This window comes from Salvelinus fontinalis, chromosome 18, assembly GCF_029448725.1.
Source record: "Salvelinus fontinalis isolate EN_2023a chromosome 18, ASM2944872v1, whole genome shotgun sequence".
NCBI classification, from domain to species: Eukaryota; Metazoa; Chordata; class Actinopteri; order Salmoniformes; family Salmonidae; genus Salvelinus; species Salvelinus fontinalis.
Genome location: NC_074682.1, coordinates 30,995,676 through 31,014,894, shown reverse-complemented (window position 1 = coordinate 31,014,894; position 19,219 = coordinate 30,995,676). Strand labels below are relative to the sequence as shown.

Here is a 19,219-nt window from a genome sequence, read left to right as displayed (position 1 = left end):
TCGTTTCATAACACATAACTTACATACTAGCGTTAGTATCCAACTTCTGGTTGTCTAGACAAATTAATGTGGTTGTGCCATTTGTTTGCACGCTTGTTAAGTACCGGTAGATAGCTATCGAACCAAGCCTAATATTAAGCTAGATATGCAAGTTATCTAATTATCGAGGCTAACTACAGTATAGTTATATTTTGCAATGACACGTTTGCATCCGGCATAGCTACATCTGAAGCACCGAGCTTATAAATGAACGATCCGAAGCCGCAAGCTTAGCTATCTAACGTTAGGTAACTCCTGCAGCAAATCATGTCTGGCTAGCATTTAGCTAGCGTCTAAGAGTCGTCTAATAAACCTCACCTCGTTATCTTTCTGTTCAGTTCTTAGTTATTCCATTTCGATACGTTGCTTAAGTGTGGTATTGGTTTGCGCCAGTTGTGTAGGGTTTCCGTGTGATTTTGGATCAAAATGTTTCTAGTGAAGAGGTGGGGGAAAGGCAGACAAGGCAAACACTAAAGAGAATGGCCCAATCTTGGCTGTCTCTTCCGGGAAATGACATCGTTCAGCTAGGAGGATGTATGCCTGTAAAGTGGATTATTTTGTAGCTAATGAATGAACATTAGATATTTCATAGTATAGACATACATGTCTGTTAGCCACAGACAAGCACATCCATAGCTACAATAAAGGCTCAGAAACCTTTTGTGAAGACTACATATGAGTGGCCACACCTAGGCCTGTATTTTATGCGGGATATCTCCCGTTACAAACCTTGTGATGCATGGGTGAATCAAAACAGACAACACATGAAACAACTATAAATGTCCTCAGCAAATTTATTTTGTCAGTGACTGACCATAAGCTGCTAAGAACATGAACTTACATTGAGAAATCTTCACAACCATGATACAAAATAAATGACAAACCTAAGCTTATTCTGCTCTAAAAAATATAAAATCCATGATTGATTCACTATAAAATATTGCTTCTCTATCACCTAATTCTTCTTCCTGTGTCCATTCTACGATGAGGACAGTGAGCGTGTGACAGTGGCCGTGTACCAGGTCAACTACATTGCAGACATTTGCATTGAATCAACCAATGGTTGTGTGCCATATTATGTGGTTAGCTAATATGTTAAACACCTATCCAAGTATTTTGGAGATCTGGCAGGTGTCTGCAATGTAGTCAGCCAGGAACACGTACAGTTGTTAGAGGTTTCTACAAGTTGTACGCCTGACGTATGTTCAGTGAGTCTCGAAGCATCAAGTCCCGCAGGCGCCACAGTGCGTCTGCCATCGTCGTGTGGGCTCCCTTGCTCTTCAACCAATGGGAAGGGAGCCTGCTCTCCTGCTCTTTGGACAGGTGGACATCTCTCCTACGTGCTGTGGAAATTACATAATGGAAATGTGACACTTTACCCATCACAAGTAATAACACAAACCCCAAAAATGAACAATAAATGACACCTAAGAGGACAGCTATTCAAGAGAAAGTTAGAAAACATGGTAGTACAGTGAGAAGGAAATTGTTGTAGTTCATTCAGTATACTGTAGGACAGGTGCATGGAAAGAAAATAGGCAAACGCAGTACAGAAGAACAGCAAATTTGTGAGTAGAAATATACCTTTGAGAGATTGGTCCCACTTGCTGACAGTGTTGTTCTCTGCGTTCAGGCCCTCAATGTACTTGAGGTAGGCCTCAGAGTGGAGCACCCTCTGGGTCTTGGGCGGTGGAGCCACGAACATGGGGGTCGTGGGCTGGAGGTGGGAGGGTTGCCCTAGCTGGCCAATGCCTGGGTATGGTGGAGGGGCCTGCATCCCAGGCTGAGGGAGATACAGGAAAACAATAACTTTCCCACTGCATTTGGATACAATATAACATATGGAACTAATGGAAATCCAATCAGGAATCATACACAACATGCAAATAGTTCCAGATGATAGAAAACAGTATCAGTGCAGTAGCTCATTGGTCATTGTAAGTTCGACTTTTACCTGTTGCATGTAGTGGTGGCCTCCGGGACTTCCTTGCATGCCATTCATACCAGGACCCATCATACCTATCACAACGAGTTCCCACAAAATCGTGACAAGACGGCAAGCACTGTTGTATGAGGGTTATAGTTTCTGCATGATACATTCATAGTGTAGGCTATATAACATGGTGGATGTGCATAGAACGCATGCTGTAAAATAAATGTGTGATCTTTACAGAAACTGGCGAGATAGAGGGTTAGCTGTAGTCATAGCTCCACAGGCATTACATGGTTTGTTCATGTGTTAATTGAGGCGAGCATGGATTCCAATCTTTGAGAGAAATTAGATATGAGAGTAGATGTGTAGAGAAGTAAGTGTGTAGAGAAGTAAAGGACGGTGGAACCCCTGTAGTGCTTGACGGACAGACGGACTGAAAAGGTAGTCAGTCGCACACTATATAGCTACGATGCAGAGTATCTTCAATTCAAACTGTCTGTCTGCCAGGCAGTCAAGCAAGCACCTCTACTCTACACACTACCTTCTTTACTTTCAATTTGTTTTGTTCTGCTGTCTGCAGCTCACCAACTCTGGACTACACTTTATCTCCCAGCAGACAGAGATGTTTGGCAGCCTGAGTGGTCAGTGGGCCACCACAGCACAGCCTGCCTGTAGACCAGGTAAGCCCCTCCAGCAGGAGAGACAGACACGACTGACTGGGAGCTACTGACTGACCAGGACAGGTGTGGCCTTGGCCTGGAGTAGACGGTGGCTGGTTGTGGGTCCTTACCCGGGTGGGGCATGCCAGGGTGGTACCCAGGAATACCTGGCTGGAAGTGTTGGGGGGGCATCGAGCCCATATGGTGAGGTGGCATTGGGCCCATACCCAGCAAGCCCTCATAGGGGCCCTGCATGGGCATACCGTAGGGGGGGCCATAAGCTCCCATGATGCCTTAAGAGGAGGAGGCAGGGAACGGACAACAACATATCCATGCATAAGTGACATGCAACTGACATGCACTACACATATTAAATAATATATATATATTTTTTTTTTTTAAATTGTTCAACCAGTTAGTAGGCAAAACAAGCATGGTGTTACTGTATACATGCGGATGGAATGAAATAAAAAGGTTAAATAAAACAAATACTCTTCTTGGTCATGCAGTTGATTTGGATCATGCATTTGATACAAAACAAATAAACTGATGGAATACTATACATTTTAATTAGTAGCAGCATAAACAAAAACAACCACAGCCTATAATGAGGATGCAGGTGAAAGGCACTGGACAATTTTCAGATAGGAGAAAAAGGTAAATAAATAAAGGTTGAATCGTTTTAGAAGTCCAGTTTCATTATTTCCTGGTTGTTGCTAAGTCCCAAGCGATCGTGCTGTCTCCCTGAATCACAAATCAACCCCTAGCCCCTATTCTATAGAAACGTATGCACATCTGTGTGCTTAGGGGCTAGTGGTATATTTGGGTATCACTGCCTGTCTCTGCGAGTAAGGGGTTACCTGGACCAGGCGTCATTCCCATCATGGCCCCTACTGGGGTACCTGCTCTAGGGGATGCTTGCTGCTGGGCTGCCCTCTCCCTCTCCTGCTGCTCCACCACCCTGGCTGCCCGCTCTGGAACAAACAGTAACATGCATGCTTAGATAGATTCATAACGCTAACATTGAAGGGACATTACAGTCCAAAATCAAAGTTCGTCAGATGTTTGGCATGGGATTTGGACTACTTTCGTGACCTGAAAACAGATTATGGAGTGTAATAATGTCCCTTTAAATAATGACATTGTCACCTGGCTGGTACATTGATTGCAGATCTCAACCAGTGTATGAATCTACTGGTGTAACTAAAAGGCTCTGTATAGACACCTCAGTACTAGCATGCTTCCCTGGCCTTCCTACCTTCATACTCCACTTTCTTGGGAGCCTCCAGGTTCCTCCACTCGGTTCCCACCAGACGGCTGAGCTCCCCAAAGGAGAAATCAGGGTGGCGGGTCTTGATGACTGAACGCATCTCACTGCTGAACAGGATGTAGCCGCTCATGTTCATCTTTCTCTTGGCTCCATCCTTCTTAGACACACCCTTTACCTTGGGCGTGGACTGTGAAGAGAAACAGGGGGTAGATGGGTCAATCAACAGTAACACGTACAGTTAATGAATTCAAGCTCAATTCCATAAAGAGATAGATTGAGAGGCCCTAGGTAGTGATGTCTGGCCTGGGTAGTGATGTACACATTGGTTTTGTAGGAGTGTGTGAAGAGCTTTAAGATCTTGGAATGATGGTAATGGGTGTAAAATCTGGGTAGGGCTGTGTGATGCATAGGTGGCTGAATGGAGGGGTTATGTGGGGTTGGGTGCGTTTTTGCTTGGAGGTAAGAGACTTGTTGGGGCAAAGGTGGGTGTATGCATGGAGGTGGAAGGGTAAATCTGTTGAGGTGGGTTGTGTGTGGGCAGAAGGGTACAGCATTTGGGCAAAGGGTGTGGGTGCGTGGATGTAAGACCTGAGGAGGGGTATAAGGCATGATGTCCATATCGCTTGCCAGAGGGGTCTGCATGATGGGCATGGAGGGAGTCTCTGGAGCCTCGTCCTCATCCTCCAGGTCATTCAGATCCTCATCCCCCTCATCCATGTCTGCCAGCTTCATCTCCAACTCTTCAATCTTCTTATTCAGCAGAGGAGACGGCTCCTTCTGGGGCACTATCAACTTCCTGGATATGAACCAATCAGAGAAGAGGGTTGATACCAGCCAGACAAGAAACTCACATATGCTATCAAGTGAATAAAATCTTTGGCTGCAGTTCAATTCTCTTCCCTTGTTCTCCCTGAAGTGAGCAGAGCAGCTTTCTTAGCCTGTGTGTACACCGGTCCAATCCATGAGGGGGAGTGAATTAGTTCAGTGCACACTTAAGGGGGAAATTGGAATAAACGGAATAGGACTTTTACCTGTTCTATGTTAAAGGCCCAATCAGCAGTTGAAACTATAACAAAGCAACCTCCCGACCACTGTTTCTGTAAAAATCTGAGAGATGCGGCTGGAGAAATGTAATCACTCAAATTTATGGACAAAGCTATGGATGCAAGGACTGACCATCCGTGTTATTAAAATTATAGTTTAACCATGTTGAGGCTATACAGTGTTTGTTTACAAACATTGGAGAAAAGAAAAAAAGCTTATATTTTGGGTTCTGATGGGGTACGACATTTGAACTAAGTTCATGAGGCATGCATAAGTTATAATCTTCTAGAATCAATGGGTACATAGGATTCATGCATATTTCCTAAATGGATGAAGCAACTGCTGATTGCCCCTTTAAATGTTCAGTATGTGAGTGGCTCCCACCTGAAGTAGTAGACCTCATCGTCCACCACCTTAGCGTGGAGGGAGAAGCGCTTTAGGCCTTTAAACTTCTTCATTTGCTTCTCACTCTCGATATAGCGGCTCTCGCACAGCAACACGTCCTCCTCAGACACCTCAGTGGGCCGACACGACAGGTAGTCCTTAAAGGACGACACCACACATTTACCTGCAGGAGGGAGGGAGAGAGAGAGAGTGATGGTTAATTACAGGACCACTCCAGGGGGTGCTATATGTCGGAAACGGTTTTCAGAGACTAGTCTGGCAAAAGTTTGATAATGTAAACAGCAATAATGTCTGCATTTTAAGTGTAGATTGAGTATTTGCATGTTGAATGTAGTGCGGAAGCCTTGTGGTATGGTACCTATGACGCAGGTCATGGGACATGTCTCCTCCAGGTTGCTGAGAAACACCTCTCGCTTGTAAAACATCCTGGTGGGCTCGTGTTCAGTCTCCTCTGGGTGGATGAAGATGGGCCCGAAGAAGAACGCTGCTCCGTCACGCACCCACAGCTTCTCTATCCTGTTACAGCCCAATCAATTAAAACAGAACTGTTAGCTTCCTAATTGTCACATTCACAGACCTAAACCACATTTCCATATTGAAAAACACAAAGCTGACTCAATTATTTTTTTCCTGGACTTCACATCCCATCTCCTTCGCCTTCTTCTCAACCGTATGGGAGAAGTAGGTCCAAGGTGCCTCCTCTCAGACCTTGTTCTTCAATACATTTTGAGGAGGCGGCGAGAGGATGCAAGGATTCAACTAAAGAGCCTCTCACACACACACAATACATATGAAGAGAAATACTAGAAGGTTTGATTGACATACCTGCCAATGCGTGGTTTAATGAGCTCATGTGACTGGATGTAGACACAGTCTCCCACCTTCAGCCACATGTTGTTGTAGTGGAGCTGGTCATAGTACTGACAGCCTGGATCCCCTCCAGTCATCTCCACTGGCACATCCTCCCGCTCCTACACATCACACAGTAGGAGAGCACACACACTCAGTAACACCGATACAACAATATTCAGCTTTACCCCTCTAACACCGTTACACCTTTTACACTAAGTGTACTGTGCCGACTGATATTTTCCTTTCCCATTGTCCTTTACAGCACAGCTCCAGCAACTATGGTGGAAGCTTAACCAGTACAGCTTGTCTCAGTTTAGTTTGGCTCAGTAATATTTAATACATTCCAATGTTTAGTGTTATTTAATATTACATCGAAGGTATTTGCCCAATGATGTGTTGCCTTACAAGTACAGTAGTTGTGGTGGTCTTGTGTGTGATGGACACGTCCAATAAGCAGGACAACGGCATTTCACTCTAAAATAAAGAGACCCCTCGCTCAGTCTTCTCACCTTGTCGACGATGCTGCGGCTGCCGTTATCAGCCACGGCCAGCAGTTTCTCCTGATCACGTTTGGCATACATCGAGGCCACCCGGACAACGGGCAACGGCACGTCCCGAGGGACAAACCTCACGGCAGCTGGCACGGCCCACAGCTTGATCTTTTTAAAGGCCTTGTTCCTGGCAGAATAACGGGACTCACAGACGTACACGTCCTCTGGTCTGACTCCCTCAGGCTGCAGCTTGAAGTAATCCTGTAGAGGAAGCACACGGATGATCAGTGTGTTGGACGGGATCAATTTAAAGCAAGGCAATGGCTAATCATCACACAATGAGAAGTTCTTTGGAATACAAGGTGATTTGTAGATCAGTGATTCTGCGCAGTAGGACTGTAATGTGTGGTGGGGGGCGGGGGGGGGGGGGGTAAATCAATATATAATATCCCAATATGTAACTTTGATGATATAGCATATCTTTTTGACAATATTGCGCTAGTTGGCTGTACCTGCATTAAAATAGGGAGTTTTAGGCACTTATTTCAATGACTGATCAAAACTTGTTTTTCATTGGCTCTCTCGTCACTCTACAGCAGACATATGGCGAGCAATATGTTTGGAACCTTGAATCGCAATAAAAAATAAATCACAGTATCAAATCCCAAACACATTGTATCGGCACCAAATTATCGTGATAACATTGTATCGTGAGGTCCCTGGCAATTCCCTGCCCTAGCAGTCAGTGTATCTTATATTACAAATGACATTACAATTCAGCTCAAATAATGATGTTATCTAATCCAATAGATGAGCATAACATTTCAATTGAATTACATACATCTATGGTGCAGGTGTGTGTATTATCAGAACCGTTCAGATAGAGATATGACCTTACCTTGACAAACATGACCATGCATTTGCCCAGTATCTTGCTGACTAGTACTTTGTTGAAGTAGTCACTCTTGAAGACCTCTTGCTGGAGGAACTTGCGTGTTGTCAGATGGAAGGTCTCACCGGGCCTGTAGAACCAACAGCCATACAGCCACTTCTCGCCTACACACATGGAAAAACAGAATAACACATTACTGACAGTAAAGCAGTGTGTGTGTCTCAAAGTGTGTGTCGTGTTGGTTACCTGCTTCGTCCTCCCACAGGCGCTCGATGCAGACGATGTGAGGCTTGCGGTTGGCCTCGGCTGGCTGCACGTAGACACAGTCTCCCACGTGGTAGGTGCTGTTCTCAAAGCTGCAGTCCTGACTGTACATCCTCTCTGGCCCCGCACCTCCCCCAGCTGGGTCCTCAGCCTTCTCTCCCTCCTCTGGAAGCCACATAGAATATGATAATACATCAACCTCATATTATATACGCTTCAGACTCAGTCACAATCACCTGCACTGACACACACCCGGCCCCACGCCATCACACACCTTTATTCTCCTCCTCCCTCTTCAGTTTGTCCTCCTCCATCTCCTTGGGTAGTTTCTCTCTCTTCTCCTGCTCTACGTCACTGTGCATGTGTTTAGAGGTGTAGCTGAGAGCCGGGGAGAGGAGGATCTCGCCGTTCTTACACAGCTCATCTCTAATCTTTATAAAGAACTGCTGCAGCTCCACCGCATCTTCAAAGATCTCCGAGTCTGTCCTGTGAAGGGACAGGGCAAGGCATGCAGGGTCAAAGGTTGAGGATTCACAGAGAGATCAGTTAGATTTAACTTGGTTCCTGGTTTAAGTTGTGGCATGTTTCAGCTTTCTATCAATGCTGCAATCTAGAATCAGATGCATAAACTCAAACACAAAACAAAGACTCAGAAAGGTTGGAGAGCAATTCAAAGCGACAAAGGCCTTTCTAATGATGTGCAGACTACATACCTGTGCAGGCGCCTGGCCTTCTCCAGCACCTCAAACATGTGCTCCTGGAACACGTCCAGCCTGCGGTAGCGTCCTCGCTCCACGTTGGCCCGGATCACGTCAAAGTTGAGCAGAGGCTTCTCTGGGCTGGCCGGGTCCTGTTGAGGTTAGTTAACTTAGTTTAATGGTCGTTCAGAACTTTTTATTAAAAACTCAATGACTGCTATTACAATAAACATGTTGAACAAATAAGAATTTCTAATAGCTACACAACTTTGTTTAAATCTTAAAAAGAGTCTGACCGGAGGCCATTTGAGTGCCGATTTAGTTTTGCCTGTTAGATCACACTGAATAAGATTACAAACAGTGGGCACCTGATCCTAGATCAGCACTCCTACTCTAAGAAACTGTGTATACGGCCCCAGGTAGGGTATGGACGATCTCCTATCTCTTACCTGGGCAGGGATCTCAGCCAGTGAGTCGCTGTAACACCTCCCCTCCTCGTCTTGGTGCCCGAGCACAGACATAAACAGGTTCCTGATCAGCTCCCTGACTAGCGGCCCCACAGCAGGGGGCGAGCCACCCTCCTCCACTCCCTCCTGAAGCCTGCGGGTCTCCAGGAGCACGCGGTGTAGAAGCAGAGCGTCGCGGTAGATCAGGCTCTCTGGCTCGTTGTAGGTACAGGCGTTGTTGAACATTAGGGCAAAGTCTTCCACCAGTGCATCCACGTCCTGATAACGGCCACCAGCCATGTGGCTGGAGAACAGGAAGAACATAGGACTTCATTTATTTTCTATCGAAAAGGATTTGTCTTTTTTGCTTTATCGGCTCCCAACCCCAGAGACACACACAGAGTTTGGTGCACAGGTCGCACTTTAGGGGATAAGTGCCTTTCGCAAGGACACAACACCAGAAGATGGTACATCTAGGATACTGATACCAGAAACACTTCAGTTGCTGGCTAACTCTGCACCAGATTCAAACAGGGCTAACTTACAGTTCCTGGCCCAGCTCTCTAACCTCTCAGCACCCTCACCTCTAGCTAGCCTGTAGCTTACCTGCGCAGGCGCTCCATGTCGATAGGCCTCTTGATGGTGGAGTAGTAGTCAGGCAGCTCGGCGCGGGACGGAAGGCGCAGGAAGATGGTGGAGATACGTCGTCCCCTGCCGTCTGTGTAGTTCCTCACAGCATCATACAGCTCATTGAGGCGCTGCTGCAGCGGGGTCAGGTATTTATTGGACTTCTTAGGAGACGCGCCACTCTTTCCTACAGATAGAGATGATGGCGAAAAACATGCATGTGAAAGGGACGAGTAAACACAAACTACAAAAAGATGAGAATTTTCATGTAAATGTTAACAAAACAACAATATACATTTAGCCTTACCTCTTGTTTTTTTATTACATATTTCAGAAGTGCCATAGAAAAGAGTCAAACATACTTAGTTTGAGCTTAGGAGATCCCATGTTGTCAGTGCCCTCCTCAGGAGAAGCTCCTAACTCCTTCCTCTTGTCCTTCACTATCTTCTCCAGGATGTCAGCATCATCATAAACCTTCACAGCAAAACACGTCATTCAATCCTCCCTCCCATGTTGTACATTTAGCCCAGGGTGGTGTTCATTAGGGCATAGCAAAACAATTATGTTTCTTATTGGCCAGGTTCAGGTAATAACTCCCCGTTTTACTTTATCTTATGCCTACTGAACACTTTGTGACATGGCCCTGTGAGTGATTGGTCCTACCTGAGATCCCTCCTCGTTATAGTGGCGTGCGTTGCGGAACATCAGCCTCATGTCGTTCATAAGGGCCTCTTCGGTGGCGTAGCGCTCTGAGCGGATGTTATGCTCCATAGTCTTAAGATCCATGGGCTCCAGGATCACCTGGTAGTAGGAGGAGTTGGTTTATAGATTAGCCGATCTACGGCATCCGTATCCATACCAACATTAAGGAATCAAAAATGTAAATGTTAAAGTAATATTTTCCATTGCTGGACCAAGATCTATGTTTCAAATAAACAAGATTCTGCTTTGATTTAAAATGTGTGGCTTTTCTCCACTGCAATAGGATGTCCAGTACGCCTCACTATATTCTGTTAGGGGGGGGAAAGAGGGGGGGGGGGGGGGGGAAGAAAAAATAACTTTTCATCTTTGTCTTAGCAGCCCTAGCAAATCCCCAACTAGTGGATTGTGAAAACCTGGTGTTGACTTCATGCCTACCTTGTAGTAGTCTGCGTAATCCTTCTTGGAGGGCTTCACCATGAACAGATCACAGAGCCTCCGGTTGGTCCCTGCCTCTCTGGCTTCAGTCACTGCAGCATACAGTGCCTTCATACGGTTCTTCTTCACATTCTTCTTATGGCTAAATGGCAAGAGGTGGTTGTATTCAATAAATGTTTTTATAAAAAGTATGAATTTCAGCAGGGCCACAGTTGTGCAGGACAAAAATAGGTACAGATAAAATGACTCAATGTTGTTGCTAGAAACTCGCACGACCAGTTATCAAAACTCAACTCCACCTCAATATAAGAGAACGGAGTTGGGCCGCCTGTAGGCAACTTGAATTGAGTCTAATTACCTTGGCAAAGGGTAAACTTAAAAGCAGGAGGGCAGCAGATGTAGATAAACACACAAAACAAAGTGAGAATGAAAGCTATAGGTGGTTGACTTGGTGTGAGATGTCAACGATTGCATCTATCTAGATGTGGTAATGAAAGAAAGAGAGAGCGAGGGAGGAGTGGAGGGTGGTCCTACCTTTTCTTCTTGGTAGCACTGCCAGTTCCTGTGTCAGAGGACAGAATGCTGTCCTGATCCTCTTCATCACCTCTCCTCAACAGCTCCCTCTTCTTCCTCTGCAAAACATTCATTACATATCACAGTCAAGAATAACAATACTGTACTCACCATTCAGTCTTATATACACAGAAACACTACCAGAATTTACATTTCAATGTCTTGTATTCCTAGTTGCATTCCCAACTCACCAACAGAAAGACATCCTACCAGTGTACTCTGAATGACCGTTCATTATATTCAGCACTTTCCTAAACAATCAACAGTATAAAAGGCAGATAAGGTCCAAGACCCTACTGACCAGCAGGATCTGCTGCAGCCGCAGGGCCCGTTTGAAGATGGCCGAGTTGGGCACGTTGTAGTGCTTAGCGTTCTCAAACATCAGAGTGAGGTCAGAGTCCATCTGCTCCACGCTCTGGTACTCCCCGTTCTTCATCTTCTCCCTGGGACAGAGGACAAGGTCAGTCATCATTCACTGAATGGATGGGTTTTATGTATATCCAAAGTAGCAACAGGAGCTGGGCAAAAAGAAGGTCCAAAGAGTTTTGCTGATCACAAAAAAATATCACATTTGGGAGAAGCAAAACAGCAAGTGGACATGATCTTTTCCTCCAGTTAATCATTCAATGACGTTAGTTACACGGCGAAAAACTCTCCATGTACAGTACCTATAGGACGATGTACTGTAGTAGCCTATTCCTACCTGATCTGCTGGAGGGCGATGGGCTGTTTGATCTGCTGGTAGTAGTCAGGGTATTCTTTCCTGGAGGGCACCTGGAGGAAGGGTTCAGAGAGGAGCTGTCCCTGGCTGTTCCTGCCCCCCCTCACAGCCTCGTATAGCTGGAACACTGGGTTACCCATGTCCATACTGGAGCTCAGGCACTCCGCCTCAGACTCACCCTCGTCGTAACGCACAGAGCCTGGAACACATGATGACAGAGGAGTGCACACATTTAGTCACATATACTTAACCCTACCGAAAAAAACAAAGCTATGAAGAGGGTTTGGTCTCAAAGATTAAACAATTCAACTCTAGTTAGAGTGTGTATGTGTTGAGACAAACTCACCAGAGAGCAGGGCGTCCTCGTCACTCTCTGAGCCGTACTGCAGCGCCAGAGTGATGGCAGAGAGACGGTCTCCTTGGGCTGACCTCCGGTTCCTGATGCGGACACTGGTCTTAGTGGGCTCAGCATGGTCGATCTCAGTCTTTCTCTGGATAAAGACCTTCTTGATGGTGTTAGCATCCTTAACATCAAATTACGGAAAGCATTGTGATTAGTGTGCTTTGTATAGCATCTACAGTACATTTTGAAAGTTGTAGACATGCAGTAAAATCTAGAGTACAACATAGCTCTACTGAAACTAGAGACTTTCAGCTCAATGGTACACCAGAACATATAATAAGAATACGAAATGCAGTATAAAATATATTATATTTAGCATAAGATAAATATACCTTAAAAACCTGAGATCCTGGTTCATTGTATGTTTTTGCATTTTTCGCCAGAAGGTCAACATCCTTGGCCATGGCGGTGACACTTTTGTAGAACCCAATCTGAAAAAGACAAATAATCAGTAGTAGTCACAAAAGATCATGATTAGGTTACACAGTTATTTCTTATATAATTATACAAAGCAAGAAATTATGTCAAGAAGGCCTATATTAACTTGTTTATGTATCAATATGCTTAAATCAATTAGATGTCAATCAATTCTACACAAATCACAATGCTTCAGGAGGTGAATAGGATACTTGTATTCTCTGAGCGATGGCTCTAAGATCAATGGGCTCCTTGATAACGGCATAGTAGTCTGGGTAGTGCATTTTGGAAGGCAGCTTCTGAAAGAGCTCACTGATGACCCGTCCTGATGTGTCCGTGTATGACACCACAGCATCCAACAGCTGCTCCAAAACCTCCTTCAGGCAGCTCGGTGGAGTCTGCAGATCAGAGCATACAGGAACAATAATCTATGATCCCATGCACATCCACTGACTATGGAACTTGAGTTACAAGTGTTATAGCGCTTATAAAGAATGGTTCAATTTAGCTTGATAGTAGCAGTTGTAGACACATAAAAAGTGATAATGAACAGTATTAGGTGGTGACCTGACACGAGATATGAGCTATCGAGATTTTTTTATATTCTATGATAGATACACATGCACAGCAGCAAGGAAATCAAAGATCATGACAGAGGTAAAAACTGATTTGTCCAGATGATCTTTGAGCTTTACCTCATCTTCAGTGGAGAGAGCAGGATTATCCAGCATATCTTCACCATCGTCATCATCTTCATCACCATCCCCTGGCTGCACAAACTCATTCCTGATGTGGACGTAGAGTTCCCACAGCCTGCAGGCCGCCTTGTACTCTTCACTCTCAGCCTGACAAGTCAGAGATAAAACCATGACTAACCTGCAGTGTCTAAAGGATGTTTTTCCTACTACCGGTAGTCAAAGAGTAACAATGTTTGTTATTAGTCAAAGTGTAATGGCACAAAGTACAGCATAATCAAGCCTTCAATAGATTTTCATCTCAGAGTTTCCACTGAACATAGTGTGTGTGTCACCTTATAGTAGTTCTTGGCATTGTTGAACATAAGCTGGAAATCAGCAGTGAGCTGCTCCACATCTTGGTAATCCTCTGACTTGAGCTTCTGCTGGATCTTGGTCATGTCTATGGGCTGGGACACCACCTCATAGTAGTCTGGCAGGTTCCTGAAGGAGGGAGAGGCAGATAGAGAAAAAGCCTCCAGGTTACTTCTACATTACGTCTATGGTCATTTGGCATCAAATGTTAGAAAGTGGGTTGAAATGGGGAGGGACTACTTGGACATGTCAAAAAAATCAACACGTTAAGTTTACTTTTACGAATGTTTTGTTACCGTGTGCCCTGATGAACATGACCCACCCATCTCTAATGTCAGATGGTACATTACCTTCTCTTTGGTACCCTGATGAACAGCTCACAAAGCAGCCTCCCCTGGTCATCCTTGTGGTCCCTGACAGTGTTGTACAACTCATGGCACACAGCAATCTGTTTAACACAAAACATGATCAAACAATGTGTGTCAAAGCAGGTTACAGTACACAAATCCAAGTTTGGGATACTTGGATTCACTGCATCAAACGAATAAAACATGGCAAAGCTGCCCAAGTGTCAAACAACAAGGATGTTAAGAATAACACGCTCTATGTAAGGGGATAGTTAGTTTGGCCTGATCTCAATAATTTCATATATCAGCGCTATAACTAAGAAAGTCAACTCACAGGGTCTACTGTAGGAACATTAAAGGCTCTTCGTCTCTTTCGTCCGCTTCCAGGAGTGGAGGATGCATCGTCAAAGTCCCCTCCGCTCACACTACTGGAGGGAGAGGTGGCCCTTCTTCTTTTCGAACTCATTGGCATAACTTATGGTACCTTCAAAATAACACACACCGCGTTAGCTTGGTGGCTAGGTAACGCTGCAACTTACTGTATAATATATTATACACACTGACTAACCCTGTAACCGTAAATAATTGTTTGTTGAGACTAACTGACATTAACGCAAATATGACCATGTTCCCTTTAAAGTTGTTAGCTAACTAACTACTTAGCTTGCTATGTAGCCGCTAGTTATACGTTTATGCTCACGTTAGTTTGCTAGCTAGGTATTTCAAACGCGGGACACGGAGATCTTCGTATACTATTGGTTTATTTCGCTACCTAGCGATACTTCATTTAACTTAACCATAACAAATATAGAGCAAAGGTGGTAGCAGACCGTTAGCGCGTAGCTAGCTAATGTAGCTAACTAGCTACTGTAGCTGCTAACATTCCAGCTACAAACAAAGGCGGGCGCCTAAAATGTTCACTACACGCTAAAACAGAAATTCGATCAAATAACTAGCAAGCTAGTTGTGGTGTTAGCTACTTTGTTAAACTAATTTAAGCCAAAATGCAACGCTGGCTTACCTCAATTGTTGTATATTTCCCTGAGCAAAATAATGTGTTGTACTGAATATCTAGCTAAAGTCAATTCATTCGAAACGTTAGCTAGTCAAACTCCTCCCCATGATTGCCGGAAGTGACAATAGACATCTGCGTTCGATTTGGAAAAAGTGAGAAATAGCAAAAATCCTTTCCTAGAGCTGGGGCCAATTCCAAACCTACAACATTATCCTAACCACCTGAATGGTTTACATTTGATTTAATGTAATAGATAAACTACCCAGTCTGAGGCACTGAAGAACTAGACTAAGTTAATTTGGTTGCGTTGAGAATGTGCCTTGCAGCTAACATAGGTAACATGTCTGGATGGTAACTACCTGAATACAGATTCGATTGAATTGACATGCAGTATTAGTTAATCATCCGAATCAACATTATTTTGTTTTAAAATTCTGAAATTAAATCTCACACGCAATTTCTATTGTATATATATTGTATGTAAGGAAATTGCACCCCCTCATGAATAGCCAGCTTAAATAGCTTATAATAACATCATCATGAAGTCTATCGCGGTATGTTAGCTTTAGGCAATACAATCCATGTCAGGCGATAGAGTTAATTTAAGGTAGGTCCAGATAGTCGGCTACTTTTTATTCAATGATTTAGGACTGTTTCATTTCCTGAGCTCTGAAGCCAGTACCCTTCTTGGCGTCAGGCGAGTAGCCTGAACTGGTCTAGCGATGCGCACAGAGAGCCAAACCTGAAACCGCCCATTGAGAAGGGATTCTTGAGCTCCGTGCATTCAGGTAAGATTTTAATTGTATTTGGATGCATAAGAAAATGTAAACACCTTTCAGTTTTTTGGCCTCGGGTATATTATCACAGTAGACTATTCTATAGCCTTCCTAATCCTATCCAACCGGAGCATCTTCGATTTTGCACAAACTATGTATTCTTATACCATAGCCGACAATTCATATCCAAGATGCTCTTATATGCTTGTAGACTAAACCCTTGAACGTTGAGAACATGCTTCGGCCTATGCACAGCGCACCCACACACTCCTTTCATTTTCATTTCAACAATCGCCTATTGATGTGCGCTATACTTGTACTTGGATAGATTAAAATATGTATGTATGATAATAGTGTAGATTACATTTTTTGCCAGTTCTGATTCATAATTTCACTGGTCAACCCGTCTGCTTTAGTACCGTTTTCGTTGACGTCCTAATCGTGCCAAGAAATACCAGAATGTTTCTCACTAAATTAAAAGTATACATATTGTAATCCAATCTATTCCATATCAGAATAATTTTTTTCTTAATCTTGCTATTTTACATTTCAAGTGTTGTCATAGCCTGTTGGAATTTGAATAAAGCTACGAGAACTATGAGGCTATGGAACAAGATGTTGCATCTTTCCCATGCAATTGGTGATATTCTGCTATAGCCTATTCCTTACTACTTACTACACTGCTCAAAAAAATAAAGGGAACACTTAAACAACACAATGTAACTCCAAGTCAATCACACTTCTGTGAAATCAAACTGTCCACTTAGGAAGCAACACTGATTGAAAATAAATTTCACATGCTGTTGTGCAAATGGAATAGACAAAAGTTGGAAATTATAGGCAATTAGCAAGACACCCCCCAAAAAAAGCGTAAAAGCGTTTCTGGTTCGAGGCAAATGCATGTGTCGATTGAATGATAAAAGGTGAAATGTATGGCTATAAAAGGCATACTTTTTATTTTATGGCTGTTCTGTTACCAGAGGTTCACACTGAGATCCCTATGGCAACACACAGACCGTATAGCCTATCAGATTAATCCTATACAACCTCTCAGCCAATGAGCATTTCCATAGTAGCCACACCACTTAACATGAGAGTTGAGGTACCACAGGGTTTGATGTTGAGACCATTTCAGTTAGAAATAGTTTGCAATTATATTCCACGTGCTAGGGAATCAAATCAGTTGTGTGCATGTCATTTCTATCTGCAAAGTTCCCTCAATGTTATGCCCATTTAAACAACATTTCACTCTTGTCCTCCGTGGTGGTGGGAGGGATCTCAGTGTGTGTTCTCTGGCTTCTCTGTACGTTCCACCTATCTCTCTTGGAAGAAGTATCGGTCTACCTATCTGCATGACCTGGTTATAATATGTTTACACAGTTGATGATTGTCACGACTTCCGCCGAAGTCGGCCCTTCTCCTTGTTCGGGTGGTGTTCGGCGGTCGACGTCACCGGCTTTCTAGTCACCATCGATCAATTTTTCAGTTTCGTTTTGTTTTGTCTGTATTATACACACCTGGTTTCAACTCCCCCATCGTGTTCCCTATTTAACCCTCTGGCTTTCATTTCTGTTTTGTCCGTGATTGTTTGTGCGTTAGGTGTTGTGGTTGATACGTGTATGTATCTGTTTATTTCCATTTATGGAATTTTGCCTTAATTTTGAGTAAAATACTGTGGTTTCGCTCAACACCTGTGTCCTGCGTTTGACTCCGAATATTCTCCGCACACAACCCTGACAATGATCAACATAGAAATATACAAAAACATGCATATTATTATTATTACTACTCTATTGTCCTGATGAATATTTATTTCTGTAATTTTGAAAACTATATAATGTGACGTGAGAAGAACATACATACGTGTAGCCCGGTCTGAACTGTAACGTTACCTTAACCTCTGCATTGACTATATGATGGTCATATCTCTACCCAGTGACACACTGACACCATTTCCCTGGTAACCATGTTGATTTAGTTAAGATTACAACTCTAGGATGTACAATAAGTTGTTGTGGGATTCTGTTTATTTGTCGTTTTGTAGTCTTTCTCAACCCTACCAAATCTAAATAGTCCCTGACCCCTCCCTTGCCCTGGTACTGTGTAACAGTTCTGTTTGTAACATACAACATGTTGAGTGACCAAGACAGACCTGTGTTCAAATACTATTTGAAATATTTTAGTTTTCTTAGGAGTGGAAAGATAAAGCCAGTTGTCTAACTGCACAAGTCAGAATGCAGTCTGATAGAACATCTCAAGGTACAGTGTTATCTGCTATGATTACAGTTTAAACACATAAATAAGGCTGACAATGGGTAGGCCTATATTTATTATATAAGATTTAGGGCTCTATTCAATCTGTATCACAGAAGTTCAGCGTTACAGCTTGCTTGAAATTTAAAGGCAATGTTCCCGCGTTAGCAGAGACTGCATTCACGTAAACGCTGCATATGTCAACTCAATCGGAAATTACCTTTATATTTATATTTCGCAATCTGTACCTCTTCCGCGATACGGATGGAATAGAGCCCTTACTCTGGTTCACGCTGCACTGGATTAGATACCATATCCTTATTGTTAAATTGAATCAGAGGTACTAGCTAAAACCTTCTAGTTGAACTCTACCTTGTTTAGGCCAATGACCTGTGTTTGGTCCTTAGCAGGTTATAATTGCTCAAAAACAATCATTCTAGCTTCACAAGACAGTGACTGACTGACTGCAGAATGGAAAATATGCAAACTCTGTGTGAATGGCTTCATGTTATATGTTAGGTATAATTGCTGTTCATGACTTTGTTGATAACCTGATAACCTGTGTTCATTTGTTTGGTAAATACATTCTTCTGTTGAACCTTTCCTTGGTTCCTATTTGTTTTTAACAAACTGATTTATTTGACTCATAACCAACACTTTTAAATGCACAAAGAAATGTGTATGAAAAAAGAATACAAAAAAGTGTCTTAATTATAAGTATATATATATATATATATATATATATATATTGTATATCCTTTTTTGTAAAAGCTGTTTTGAGCCAATAATGTATGGATGCAATGCATCATGGCTTATTGATCAACATGTAAGGAAGGAGACAATGATTTGTACCTTCGATATATGATCGCAGGAAATTAAATACAACTTCCTAGTCTATGCATTGTGTG

General features: G+C 43.3%; 1 protein-coding gene across 5 annotated transcripts; it reads right to left on the bottom strand.

Annotated features, from left to right (window-relative positions):
* Positions 1-422: 422 nt before the first annotated feature.
* On the bottom strand, positions 423-15,481 carry LOC129815273 (protein polybromo-1-like). 5 transcript variants are annotated; one of them, XM_055868936.1, is made up of 31 exons: positions 15,289-15,451; positions 14,602-14,751; positions 14,271-14,368; positions 13,902-14,049; positions 13,567-13,716; positions 13,084-13,269; positions 12,787-12,885; positions 12,398-12,575; positions 12,034-12,250; positions 11,632-11,773; positions 11,292-11,389; positions 10,758-10,899; positions 10,284-10,421; positions 9,983-10,094; positions 9,600-9,807; positions 8,997-9,297; positions 8,563-8,699; positions 8,124-8,335; positions 7,832-8,014; positions 7,592-7,749; positions 6,712-6,954; positions 6,176-6,321; positions 5,709-5,866; positions 5,330-5,513; positions 4,529-4,697; positions 3,890-4,088; positions 3,492-3,605; positions 2,763-2,924; positions 1,994-2,058; positions 1,624-1,822; positions 423-1,382 (listed from the first exon to the last, which is right to left on the bottom strand). In XM_055868936.1, the coding sequence occupies exons 2-31, from the start codon at positions 14,737-14,739 to the stop codon at positions 1,219-1,221; spliced, it is 4,848 nt and encodes a 1,615-aa protein (XP_055724911.1). In that variant the 5' UTR covers positions 14,740-14,751; positions 15,289-15,451; the 3' UTR covers positions 423-1,218. The 5 variants fall into 5 exon arrangements, with proteins under 5 accessions (XP_055724911.1, XP_055724910.1, XP_055724912.1 ...); XM_055868935.1 differs by having other exon boundaries at positions 4,490-4,697; positions 15,289-15,432; XM_055868937.1 differs by lacking the exon at positions 2,763-2,924 and having other exon boundaries at positions 4,490-4,697; positions 15,289-15,429.
* Positions 15,482-19,219: the final 3,738 nt, after the last annotated feature.